The following is a 13,526-nucleotide window of genomic DNA, read 5'->3' on the forward strand; positions in this document are numbered from 1 at the left end:
AATCGATTCGAATCCGAACCGAATCAAGGGTGATTCAGGTGGCCCATATTCGGGCACAAAACAGAATAGGGGTGATTCGGTTCGGGTCCCGAACCGAATCACCGAAAATCCGAATTGCACACCCCTAATAAAAGGAACAATATAGTAACACGTGGTGGATGGATTCAACCCCACCCGAATCACAAGGGCCGATCCGACTGGCCAGGGGAATTTTCAGAAATTTCCCATTAAAAACTGCGGATGGTAAGGCAGCGTATCTTGCTCTGAGGAACACTCTCTGATGGTTGGGTAAAGAGAGTGATGATAAATAACTGGCTGGTTCCTGGCTGTGATCGCCAAGGCCCCCTCTTATGGTTTGCGGGATGACACCTAGGTCCTAATAGATGCCTTCATTTGCCTTTCATAATTTTCTTCCCACCCACCCCCCAGCAACTGATTTATTCCGCCAGTGAGCTGCACTACGACAGGGTGTGGGCTCTCATGGGCAGCCTGGGACAGGAACTCAAACTCCTGGTGGACTTCCCAAACGGCACCAAAGACCACCCGGCTGCCTCTTGCAAAGAACTGCTGTTGGCTTACCCCCAGCTGCCTGACGGTAGGAAGCTTCAAGCCTTTGGGGGATGGGGCCATTGCTCCGTGGCGGATCAGCTGCTTTGCATCTGGAAGGGGCCATCCTTAGGTTCTCTAGCTAGGGAGGGGAATTCCTCCCAGAAATTCGCCCGGAAATTTCAGGGAATTCCTCCCGGAAATTCTGGAGAGCTGCTGGCCATTGTGGCATGGGTTGAGTAGAGCGTCATCTTGGGGGGCGTCTACACACACAACCCTGGCTGCAGCAGAACACCGTGGGTTGTAACTTTCCCCTTTCGTCTCCTATTCTGGCATATACGGCAACCCTCCCGTTTCGTTCCAGGGTATTATTACATAGACCCCAACCAAGGCAGCCCCCAAGATGCATTGCTGGCGTTCTGCAACTTCACGGCCGGGGGAGACACCTGCATCTCTCCTGAGCACAACCAGGTAAGAGCGGGGGGCCCGGAGACGAGGAAAGTCTGGTTTCATGTGCCCAGGATTGCCAACCTGAGGCTCTTAAACAGTGGATCTCCAGCTGTTATTGGACTACAACACCCATCATCCCTGACTATTGGCCATCGTGGCTGGGGGCTGATGGGCACTGTAGTCCAACGGAGAGCCTCTGGTTGTGTGTCTTGATGGGAGACCAGAGTATTGGTGGTTTATGTGACTGCTCCGTGTCTGAACTTCCAGGTCCCCATCAAGGCCTGGCTGAGAGCGTATGACTCCGAAGACACATTCCAGTGGTTCAGTTCCTTGCCCGGTGGTTTCACGGTGAGCTGCTCTGGCACATTCTGGTTGTAGCTACTGCGTAGCTAGGATGGGGCCGTCGCTCACTGGTTGAGCATCTGTGTTGCGTGCATCCCTCTCAAAGCGGGAACAGACATTCTGATATAATAAGCAATTCCAGTCAAACACCTAAAGCTAATACAGAGCACAGGGGAGAGATAACAGAACTTCCCCAACTCAGTGCTGACAAGGAGAAAGGGAAGGGAAAGAAGCAAGTTGCTGGTCTTATGGTAGCAAGCATGACCTTTTTTCCCTTAGCTAAGCAGGGTCCACCCTGGTTGCATATGAATGGGAGACTAGAAGTATGAGCACTGCAAGATATTCCCCCCTCAGGGGATGGAGCCGCTCTGGGAAGAGCAGAAGGTTCCAAGTTCCCTCCCTGGCTTCTCTAGGATAGGGCTGAGAGAGATTCCTGCCTGCAACCTTGGAGAAGCCGCTGCCAGTCTATGAAAGCAATACTGAGCTAGATAGACCGATGGTCTGACTCAGTATATGGCAGCTTCCTATGTTCCTAAGTTCAGGAATACACCCTTTAATGGCCAATATACTTCCAAATTTCTCTCAGTTCCTCCTTACCATTCACCTGAGGTTTCGGTCTATCTATGTACAAATGCTTCCCTGGTTTTTCTTTTAAGTTTGCAGTGTTCTAGCTCCAGAACGCACACTCTAAGTGGCATTGTTTTTCCATTATGCTTGTTTCTCATATGTATTGACCAAGGTCTTTCCCTATTAATATACTTTGAATCGGCACGATGTTCTTTAAATCTGCTCAGTAAGGGTCTTCCGGTTTCTCCAACATAACATCCGACATCACATTAATGTCGAAACGTTTGCTTTTAGAGAAACCTTTTGGATTAATTTTCCTTTTTATATATGCGCAGTAAAGAAGGTCTCTAAAGGAGGATACATAAGTATGTTAAATAATATAATAATAATTCTGTAATAAGTAATGGGAGTTGGAACCCTGATAGGCTAGCTTTCTACTTGCAAGGCGTTATAGCATTTAACCCCGCAATCCGCCCCAGCTGTAAATGCTCCCTAGCCCACCCTCTGCTGTCTTACTGATGCTGCAGCTGGAGTATCAGGGTCTGAGCGTGGTACAGCTCCGCTTCTTGAAGATCCACAGCAACTGGGCCATGCAGAAGGTCTCCTACTCTTGCAGGCCTCATCCAGACAGAGGCAGCCTCCAGCGAGAGAAAGAGGTCATGTTCCTCGCCGACTCCAGGGAGAAGAGCTACTTCACCGTCCTCCAGGGATGCATGGTGAGGAGGTCCTCGGAAAAATAAATAACATTCTACCCACAGTTCATCCAAATGGGCAACACCTAAAATCAACAAAATAAAGCAGTGATGAAGTGATAGGAGGGGATCAAGACACCAACGTAGCAGTATAGCAACCCTTGGTTCTCAGTAAGGTTCAGGTGAAACCCCCAAAAGGGTGTTGTGTGTTTGCTTTAAACATAAAGGGCTTTTATTTTAGAAATACAAGCACCCAGAGCAGAAACGCACATCTATGGAGCAAAAGAAAAGGAAACAAAGAGGGGGGAAATCCTCCCACTGATACTAAATTGAAGAAATCCTACTGAAGGATATAAAACCAAGTTTTAAAAAGCCTCTGACAGTTTGTGTTTTGGGTTTTTCAAAGGAACCAGGGCGTTTTCGACAGAGCAGGCTTTACTGCCAAGGATTTCCTGTGAGCTTGAAGCTGCCCCCCCAAAAAAACAACACAAAAAGAGGATTTTTTGTTTTTTTACTCTGGATATAAATTGGGTTACACTCTAACGTGCAATGAAAAACCCGAATCATGTGTGAAGTGCTCCCCGATAGTTTGCAGGGACTTTGGGGTAAATCTGGCTGATATGTGAACATACCCCCTCCATTCTGAAGGAGAAGTGAGCTAAAAGTCCTGTGTGAAAAACACACAGGTCAATAAAAACTCCAGCTTGGAAACAGTTTGAGCCTTAGAGCATAATCAGAAGGAATCTACACAATTGATTGGCATATTTGTTAGGATCTTGAAATTTTCCCAGTTAAGGAACGAATGAAAGCCATGATGTCATTAGATTTATTATTATTATTATTATTATTATTATTATTATTATTATTATTATTATTACAGTTGGGATCTATTGTTTCCTGTACTTGTTGAGCAACTGTATACAGGCTCAGTTTCCCAAAACTTTTCAGACAACTCCTTTTTGGAAATAGGGTCGCCAACTCTGACTGAAGTTCTTCCTGGAGATCTGTCTTCCCCACTCTTTTGTCGGATATTTCTCACAATGTCACGCCATTAAAATCTCCAAGTTAGCTTTCAACATTTGCCTGGAGGTTGATTCTGATCCCTGAGGACTCCAGCCCTATCCTGGAGATGTGGCAGTCCTCTTTAGAAGGTCGATTAGAACACAAAGAGAGCCTCCAGAAATCCAGCAGGGAGGAGCTTGCATGGACTTCTCTTGGGAGGGAATTGCAGAGTGCTGGGGCTGCTACAAAGAAGGCCCTGCTCCTGATGGAGGCTAATCCAACCTCCCCATGAGACGGAATCAAAGCAGAGCCTCATCAGAGCTTAAATATTGGGGGGAAGATGCGAATTTTGCACCCATTCCTCATTCTGTGCTTTTTTTCTTTTGCTGCCATGAAATTGCAGCAAATGCCCAACTCTGGCTATAACCCCCCTTGTGTGTGTGTTTCAGCTGGACAACGACTCCTCCATCACAGACACCATTTTCCATTTCTCCACGGAGGATCTCTCCCTCCTGCCCTTGCGTGACCTGGCTGTGTTTCACAACGGCGACACTTCCCATCACTTTGGGTTCACAGTCGGACCTGTTTGCTTCAGCTAGGAGTTCTTCTGAGCAAACAAATCTCTCTTCTTGAGGAAACAAAGCATTGGAAAATAGGAGAGCGACTGAAACACTCCTCCTCTCTAACTCCAGCTGGCTTTTTGAAGCCGCGGTTCCTATTTATGAGTTTCTTTTGTCTATAGCTCTGCTACACCCTGGACTACACTTCCTTCTGAAGGATGAAGAAAACATGTTTACCATTGACCAGTATATCAGTTTAAATCCATTTCTCCATGAAAATATATGTATAAAAGAGGTGTTAATTTAAGTAACAGAGACATCCTGGAGTTGCATTTGTGAGGATCTGAGGTCATTGCCTCTCTTTGGGGGACAGAGGTGTGATTAACAACTACCCGGCAGGCAGGAATCAACAGGTGGAGATTCCCCATGATGGGAAATAGCTTTACCTGTTGGTTTTGACCTGCTGGTGAAAGACTCTGAACCTCTGACCATTAAAACAAAAAACCAAATATTTATATACCGCTTTTCAACAAAAGTTTCCAAAGCGGTTTACATAGAGAACTAATAAACAAACAAATAAATAAATAAGAGGGATCCCCTGTCCCCCAAAGGGCTCACAATCTAAAAAGAAACACAAGATAGACACCAGCAACAGCCACTGGAGGGATGCTGTGCTGGGGATGGGTAGGGCCAGTTGCTCTCCCCCTGCTCAGTAAAGAGAATCACCACTTTTAAAAGGTGCCTCTTTGCCCGTTTAGCTGGGGTAAAAGTGTGGCAATCATATGAGTTTGAAAAAACCATGGAGGTGGTCTTTCTTCTTAAAAATGCTTTTTGCACCAATAATCTCTAGTCTCTGTGCCTAGTCTGGAGAAAGCGGATGGTGAGACCATTTCGCTCCCTCCTCAGTCTTAGCACCCGCAAGGGCCAGGCTGCAGATCCAGAACAAACCAGCGAAAGGACGTCTTTCACGTGGTGCGGGATTAACTCACAGAATTGGCTGCTACAAACTACGTTGTTGGCATCGGGGGGAGGCAGGGTTTGCAGATGCAGCTTCCACCTAGCGCAGGGCTGCTCAACTCCGGCCACCCACCCCGCAGCTGGTTTTGGACTACAACTCCCAGCATCCCCTGCCACAGCAGTCCATAGGCAGGGATTGTGGGAGGACCGAAGTTGAGCAGCCATTGATCGAGCAGATGCGATGTACATTTGTGTGCCGAGACGAGGCAGTACAGCAGTTGAGCGGCTTTCTAGTCTTTCCGTTAACTCCTAGAACCATCACCTTCAGTGTCAACGCAGCACAGCAGACGGGAAGCAAAGGGCTTTCAGCCCCGTGTACAGGACTGGGGAGCAGCGTTCCCTCTAAAAGAAAATCCCAGATGTTCGTGACTCCAGTTCCCAGCATTCTCAGCCAAAGCCCACTGCAGCCAGGGATCGTGGGAGTGCTAGTCAACATCTGGGATTCCCTCTTACAGGGAACACTAGTGGTGGGGACTTCTCCCCACTCAGGCAGTGATGCTTCTTACAAGCCGACGGTGTGCCACAATAATACCCTTGTTGTAAAGCCTTGATAATTTCTCATTGAGAAATCCAGCATCCAGATGTTTTATGCAAGGATAGCCCTGCTGGATCAGGCCCAAGGATGCCCGTCCAGTCCAGCCTCCTGTTTCCCACAGTAGCCCGCCAGATGCCTCTAGGAAGCCGACAAGCAGGAGACGAAAGCATGCCCCCCTCTCCTGACGTTACTCCCCTGCAACTGGTGTTTGGAGGCATCTTGCCTCGGAGGCTGGAGGTGTTTATTTTGGAAATGGAGAGGGTGGCACCCTTCGGAGAGCAGATCTGGCTGTGTCTTGACGGCGTCTAGGAAAATGTACACATTACAATCCAAAGGCCTCTTCAAGGAAAGCCAACTAAAAAGTAATCTCACCGCGTGAGATTTTGCAGTGTCTGCCAAATCTAACGGCATCTCCAGGAGGCTTTTCAGACAGCACTAAGAGTTCGGGATATAATGGCTACTCCGATGCAAAAAGAGGCTTTTTTAGCCCCGGACGTGAATCAGGCTATACAGAGGGGGAAACCCGAATCGTGTGTGAAGTGCTCTCTGACGTATCGCACGGACTCCGGGGCAAATTGGGCCGATACGTGAACGCACAGCCACCCTCCCCAAGTAAAGTCGTGGTAAAGTCGCCATCCAAAAAAGCTCCAGGCTTGGAAAAGTTGGCTTAGGGTTCTTGAGCATGTACCAAAAAGAATAAACTAGTCCCAGAGGAACCCAGATAACGCCACGCCAGCTCATTAGCCATATCCTATTGCATGGCATCAACAAAAAGGTTCCTCCTTTCTGCCTGTCATATAATTCACGGCCACTAGAGGAGGATGAAGAATCACCCAAGCAATCTTCTGAGACGAGCAGCGCATCTGCAGAGAGGAAAGTCAGCCAAAGAGGGGGCCCGGTTTATGTCACCGGGGCCAGATTTGTATGGCCTGCTGCTGCATTGTGTGCGTTCGTTTTGGGAGGCTTTTAATAAACACAGTTTATTCAGGGGAAACGGTTACTGTCTCTTTTTTCTTCTTCGTGGCCTCTATGTAGTCACACAAGGTCGGCGCGGCTGCAGAAATCAACGCTCAAAGAACCTCAGTTACAGGTAAGCGACCTGCTTTTTCCTGCAATGGTGAAGGGAAAATTCGCCCAGAAGGTACTAAAAGAAGGTCCGTGTGTGTGTGTGTGTGTGTGTGTGATTTTAAAAAACAAAACAAAACAATATCCCACCTTTCTCCTCACTGCTGACCAGCAGCCACAAAACTGTAGGATAGAAACCAAATTTTAAGTTTCTGATATGGGAATATGGGTCATGAATTTTAGATTGTAGAGGGTTGTCCTCTTTTACTTCGCCATGCAGGCGGCATCTAAACATTTCTACCTCTGATGAACATAAGAACAGGCTTGCTGGATCAGGCCCAAAGCCTATCTAGTCCAGCATCCTGTTTCCCACAGTGGCCCACCAGATGCCTCTGAGAAGCCCACAGGCAAGAGGTCTGCGCATGCCCTCTCTCTTGCTGTTACTCCCCTGCAACTGGTACTCAGAGGCATCCTGCCTCTGAGGCTGGAGGTGGCCTATAGTCCTAGACTAGTAGCCATTGATAAGTAGACATCAAAACAAATGATTTAGTTTATTTTAAATAATATTTGATTTTAAAATATAGAATATTAAGAATGGTGATGGGCGTCCAGACTAAGATACTCGATATTACTACTCTGGAGTTATTCTAAAGGACGACTTGGTTTCAGTACGGCTACTTAAGAATAATTGAGTCTGGCCTTCGGCATTTATTCGATATTTGTCCTTTGGATCTCGGAGCCCCTTTGGGACAGGGGAGCTATTTTCTTACACTGTTTACTGTCATGAACTGCTTTCTGAACTCTTTAAGCTAAAAAGCAATATATATGATAATTGGGCAGTACAGAATCCAAAAGAAGGCAGCCGTAACAATCTTCTTGAGAGTTGACTATAGTTGCAGAAGTGACCCATAAAGTTCTTCTTTTTCATGTTAGGGTGTTGAGTCTATAGATTCAGATCTTCTCCCTTTCTTCTCCTCTCTCTGGATTTGCCAGTTCTTTTCTAGTTCAGGGCTGCATAACTTCGTAGCCCACCTGCAGATGATGGACTATAATTCCCATCATCCCTATTGGCCACTGGGGATGATGGGAGTTGTAGTTCAACAACAGCTGGAGGGCTGGCATTGTGGAGCTCTGTTTCAGATTAAACATATCCACGTCCATGAGGCTGTGGCCGTTAAGGTGCGTTGGTGGAGTATTACAAAGTCCAAGAGGCAAGGTCTCTGCCCCAAGAGGGTTACAGTCTAGAATTTTGTCACGCAGGAGTTGAACGTGGTGGAAGGGAGAGGGAGAGGGAGGCAAACCTCAAAGAGGGGAGGAATACGCTATTATAGCATGTGTCTTTCATGGAGTTTGTTGTTTGCACAGCTGCAAGGCAGGGAGCTCATGTGACCCCTTTGCGACAAGGTTGCTGTGATGGGCAGAGACTTATACTCTCTCTACCCTGCTCCCTTTTTAAAAGTTGTACATTAGGATTGCTTTTCCAACACATGTACACACCACAAACAGCAAAACACACCCTGCCCCTCCATCTCAGTCACCTGAAGCGACAGCTCTCCCTCGAAATGGTGCCACGCCCACATCCACAAGCCAGGTGAGACAGTGAATCGGAACGCTGTCAGACTGATGTAGTTCACAAGGTGGTTTCGAGGAGAAAGGGGTGGTGGGCTTCTTACACTGCAGAGGAGCTACGGTTATGCCGGAAGTTGCCTTGCGGATGAGCGAAGGTTATGCCTGAAGTTTTCTTGCAGAGGAGCTAAGATTAGATTGGGAGTTGCCTTGCAGAGGAGCTGATTCTATTTCAGAAGTTGCCTTGCAGAAGAGCGAAGGTTATGCCTGGGAGTTGCCATGCAAAGGTTATGCTGGAAGTGCCAGTGTGATTCTACAGCTGAGCTCTTGCAAGGTTCATTCTCGTAATTGTTTTGCCGGGGTGTGGGTGTGTGTGTAGCATCCTGGCTCCCCCCTCAAATCCCCTCTGTTCCTCCCAGTTTAGGCCAGAAATTAGGGGCAGCAGAATACCGATGATGCCCATTGCATTAACTGAACCGTGTGCTTCAACCCGGGAAAAGTGGGAGGAATTACATTTCAACAGCAGGAGGAGGAAGAGGAGGAGGAGAGCTCCTGGCCGAGGGTTGGCAGGATGTCCAGAATGCCTCTGGGTTCTGTCTGCCAAGGAAAGCAGTGCCAGAGAGAGTAAACAGGATACCTTGTGCACAAGGCGCACATTCAGCAGTCCCCAGCCTGCCCTCTCCCGCTCCGAGAACCGAGGCAGGTCGGTAAACACTGCAGTCGGGTGAAGACCCAGCGCCTTCGGGTCGTGCCCAGAAACCGTCTCACTGTTTCTTGTTCTCTGCAGTCCAGCCCAAATGCTGCCACTTCTCACGGCTGCTGGCGATGAGTATCCGCCCCACCCCTCTCTCGCGCGCATCTGACTTTATTTCTAGGCATTAAAACCCGTGCAGATCTTCTTTTTTCCTCCCCTTCTTCAAAAGGAATGTTCATTATTTACTTTCATTTAAAAGTCCATTTCCTTTTTCAAAGCTTGGGGCTAAGTTGACTGCTTTCCAAAAGATTGGAAAGAAGCCAAAGTGATATCCATTTCTTTAAAAATAAAAAATAAAAACTATCAGGGCTGATCTGGAAAAGATAGGCCAGCTAAATGGGGTTTGGGCAGGGAACTGTTGCGCAGAGGTAAAGCATCTGCTTTGCATGCAGAAGGTCCCAGGTTCAACCCCTGGCAGCATCTCCAGGTAGGGCTGAGAAAGACTCCTGCCTGAATCCTTGGAGAGCCGCTGCCAGTCAGTGCAGACAATGCTGAGCTAGAAGGACCAAGGGTCTGACTCCGTATACGGCAGCTTCCTATGATGCCTAGTTTAAGTCTGGAGGGAGGGATCTCCGTATGTTCTTAGAGCCTTTTCAAGATGATCCAGCTAAAGCTAAGCTAAGCGGTTGTAGGCACCGCCATCTCTCCAAACTTCAGGAAGAGATTTTTCCCTGTCTTTCTTCTTTCCAGCTAGAGATGTCAGGGAGGGAACCTGTAACCTTTCTGCCGATCCTCTAACACAGATGAGACCCCCCTCTCTTGTGCAACACCGTTTTTGATTTGATTCAACAGGAGAGTTAAGCATTTGCTCAGCTCCAGAGCTTATTAAAACTTACTAGAACTTATTAAAACTTGCAAACTTTTGCAGAGTTCTTGGGCTTCTGTTACTAAATTAAGTGAGCCTCTGTGAGCCCTGCTTTGCAGAGAAATTGACGTGCTGCCCAAGATCTCACCGTGATTCTGTGTCAGAGCTTGCACCTTCGATCCAGGTAGGTCCCCTAGTTCAGTTATAGGTACTTGATAGCTTCACCCTGAATCCCCCCCCCCACTATAAATACTTTTGTTTAAGGGAGGGGAATGGGGGCCTTTCAGTACTTATCAAGGGTTTACAGACTGGGCTCTGCGTTTGATAAGGAATGAGGGCCCGCCCAACCTGTTAGACCGTTCTTGATTTTGGTAACATGTTTGCAGGTTTCCATTTGGTCTAGGACTCTCAAGAGACGGCCATAGCTTAAATAACCTGCTTTGCACACAGAAGGTTTCGTCAGCTAAAAGAGCAAGGTAAGAGATGATGGGAAAGACCCCTGTGTGAGATCCCAGAGAGCCGCTGCCAGTCAGTGTAGACAATGCTGGCTTAGATGGACCAGTCGCCTGACTCAGTAGGCAGCAGTTTCAGGGTGAATGAAAGAAAGTCTAAATAACGACCCTGTGTTTGCCCAGGCCTCACCTTTGCACTCTCAAATTCAACGGGAATATTTGAGGAAATTCCATTCTGGGGAAGAAAAAGCCAGTATGCAATTGTGTTGGTGTGTGTGTGCGCGCGCGTCTGTCTGTAACTTCAGATTTCCCGCTGCATTTTGTACGGTGGCCCCTGCTAACTCGACAAAGAGGAGCTTTTTACAGTGGTGACCCTCCTACATTTAGCAAGGGGAGAGCAACTGACCCTATCCAGCCCCAGCACAGCACCCCTCCAGTGGCTGTTGCTGGTGCCGCCCATGTGCTTCTTTTTAGATTGTAAGCTCCTTGCAGACGGGGAACAGTCTTCAGGCCCTGCCACACACAGATGGGGAATGCTATCTGGGCCAGCACACACATTTGAAAATGACAAATCTCTTATACTGAGCCGGGAGAGAGCAACTGTCCCTATTCAGCCCAGCACCGCATCCCTCCCAGTGGCCGTTGCTGGTGTCTTGTCTCTGACTGGGAGCCCCTCGGGGCAGGGAACCATCGTCTGATTCTTTTTTGTGAGGTAAGCTACTTCGGGAACTTTTTTGGCCGAACAGCAGGTGCGCCATCAATAATAGATGAGCAGCCCCCTCAGGCAAAGGTCGGCCTCATTATGTGGCACCTGCTCACTGGGCCAGGAGAGGCGCCATTCCAATATGGCGGCTCTTTCCAATATGGCGGCTCTTTCCAATATGGCGGCTCACCTAACCTCTCTCCAGGGGCTGGTTCTGGGGCCCGCCCTGTGTTCCCTTTTAGACCGCGACCCCTTTGGGGCAGGGGACCATCTTTAAGCCCTCTTGGGGCTCGCAGGCTGGGAATCTTCCCTCCTCGCTGGGCCCAAGCGGGACCTGTTTAGAATGGTGGCTCGCTTTGGTTTTAGCCAGGCGTTTTCCCACACAGAGTTTTTAGCCCGCGTCTCCTCCGGAATGGAGGGGGTGCGTTCACATATTGACCAGATTTACCCCAAAGCCCCTGCGAGCTCTTGGGGAGCGCTTCATACACGATTCGGATTTTTCACCACATGTTAAAGAGTGTAGCCCGGTTCATATCTAGGGTAAAAAATTTTAATTTTTTTCGTCATTTGTTGGGGGGGGGGGCAACTTCGAACTCTCAGCCTGCTGTGTGAAAAATGCCCCGGGGGAGAGTAACTGTCCCTGTTCAGCTCAGCATAACATCCCTCCCAGTGGCTGTTGCTTTTGTCTCACTTATGTTTCTTTTTAGACAGTAAGCCCTTGGGGGCAGGGAGCTATCTTCGGGAATCTCCCCTTCTATCTGGGCCATTTCAAAGTGGCAATTATTCTGTATTGAGCAGGGGGAAATCAACTGTTCCTATCTCACCCCAGCACAGCATCCGTCCCAGTGGACGTTGCTGGTGTGTCTTCTTGGACTGGGAGCGCCTCGGGGCAGAGAACCACCTTCTCGTTCCCCTTGCTAGGAAAACCGCTTTTTGTCTAAAGGCAGTTTATAAATATGTTTAATCATCGTCTATTAATTGGCTCCCTTCCCAGGGCCAGCAAAGGACCCAGCAGGGAGAGAGCCGGCCTTGTGGTAGCAAGCATGAATTGTCCCCTTTGCTAAGCAGGGTCAGTCCTGGTTTGCATTTGAATGGGAGTGTGTGTTTGTGTGTGTGTATGCGCACGCGCGCACACACACGCACAGGCCTTCAGCCAAAAATCTCTCTCCGCTCCCCCCTTCCCCCCAGCTCTTCGCTTGGGTTCAAGTTCTCACACCTTCCCCAGCTCCCTGCATCCTATCTCCGCCAGACACGCCTTGGGGATTAGGGAGGGATCAGGCTTGCATGACAGGTTTGCAAAGGGAACAAATCCGGGCAGGTAGGGCTGGGCAGATCTCGCAATCGGGACTGAAGCCATGTCAAGGCAGGTGACTCTGTGCCAAGGAAGAGAAGCTGGTCTTGGGGTAGCAAGCACGGGTTTTATTCCCTTTGCTAAGCAGGGTCTGGCTTGGTCTGCACTTGGATGGGAGACCACATGGGAGTGGCGTCTGCTTTGCATGCAGAAGGTCCCTGATTCAATCCCTGGCAGCATATCCAGGTAGGGCTGGGAGAGACCGCTGTCTGAAACCTGGGAGAGATGCTGCCAGCCAGTGCAGACAGTCCTGAGCTAGCTGGACCAGTTGTCTGACTCAGTATATGGCAGCTTCCTACGAAAAAAACCCCACCTACTGTCTTTGCAGTTGTGGTGGTGGCTGGGTGCCAGAAGCACATCGGCCAAGGAGAATTCCCCATTTCAGCTGGGGAGAGCAGGTGATAACGTGATGCTCAGCAAGGGTTAAAGCAGGGCTGCACAACTTCAGCCCTCCAGCTGTTGGACTACAACCCCCATCGTCCCCTGCAACAGTGGCCAATAGGGATGATGGGTGTTGTAGTCCAACATTTGCGGGAGGGCTGCTGCAGTTGTGCGGCCCTGGTTGAAAGGCCTGCTCTTGGATTTGTTAACGTTTGAATCCTGCCCTTCTTTCCTTCAAGGAGCTCAGGGATTCTATCCTCACAACCACCCTGCAGGGCAGGCTAGGCTGAGTGTTAATGACTGCCCTAAGGCGAGCTTCTGCCTGTAGGCGGATTTCTCAAGCTCCTCATTTAACCCCTTAACTCGGGGCTGTACAATGTTTGCCTTCCTGTAGATGCTGGAGAGGAGAGCTGGCCTTGTGGTCGCCAGCATGACTTGTCCCCTTAGCTAAGCAGGGTCCTCCCTGGTTGCATTTGAATGGGAGACTAGAAGTGTGAGCACTGGAAGAGATTCCCCTCAGGGGATGGAGCCGCTCTGGGAAGAGCATCAGAAGGTTCCAAGTTCCCTTCCTGGCAGCATCTCCAAGATAGGCTGAGAGAGATTCCTGCCTGCAACCTCGGAGAAGCCGCTGCCAGTCTGTGAAGACAATACTGAGCTGGATAGACCAATGGTCTGACTCAGGATATGGCAGTGTCCTCTGTTCCTAACTCCCATCATCCCTGATTATTGGCCACTGTG

The 13,526-nt window shown here is 49.0% G+C and overlaps 1 protein-coding gene across 10 annotated transcripts in view; it reads left to right on the plus strand.

The window, feature by feature from the left end:
* Positions 1-13,526, plus strand: part of COL27A1 (collagen type XXVII alpha 1 chain) — a 109,300-nt gene that overhangs the window by 94,752 nt on the left and 1,022 nt on the right. For 8 of the 10 annotated variants that reach the window (XM_053281847.1, XM_053281851.1, XM_053281850.1 and 5 more), the window contains 4 exons: positions 430-595; positions 911-1,017; positions 1,264-1,344; positions 2,433-2,621. In XM_053281847.1, the coding sequence (XP_053137822.1) occupies positions 430-595; positions 911-1,017; positions 1,264-1,344; positions 2,433-2,621 (543 nt within the window). Of the gene's footprint in view, positions 1-429; positions 596-910; positions 1,018-1,263; positions 1,345-2,432; positions 2,622-4,048; positions 6,700-13,526 lie in introns of those variants that run through there. The other 2 variants (XM_053281853.1, XM_053281857.1) reach the window with 2 other exon arrangements.

This window comes from Hemicordylus capensis, chromosome 17 (genome assembly GCF_027244095.1).
Source record: "Hemicordylus capensis ecotype Gifberg chromosome 17, rHemCap1.1.pri, whole genome shotgun sequence".
Lineage (NCBI taxonomy): Eukaryota > Metazoa > Chordata > Lepidosauria > Squamata > Cordylidae > Hemicordylus > Hemicordylus capensis.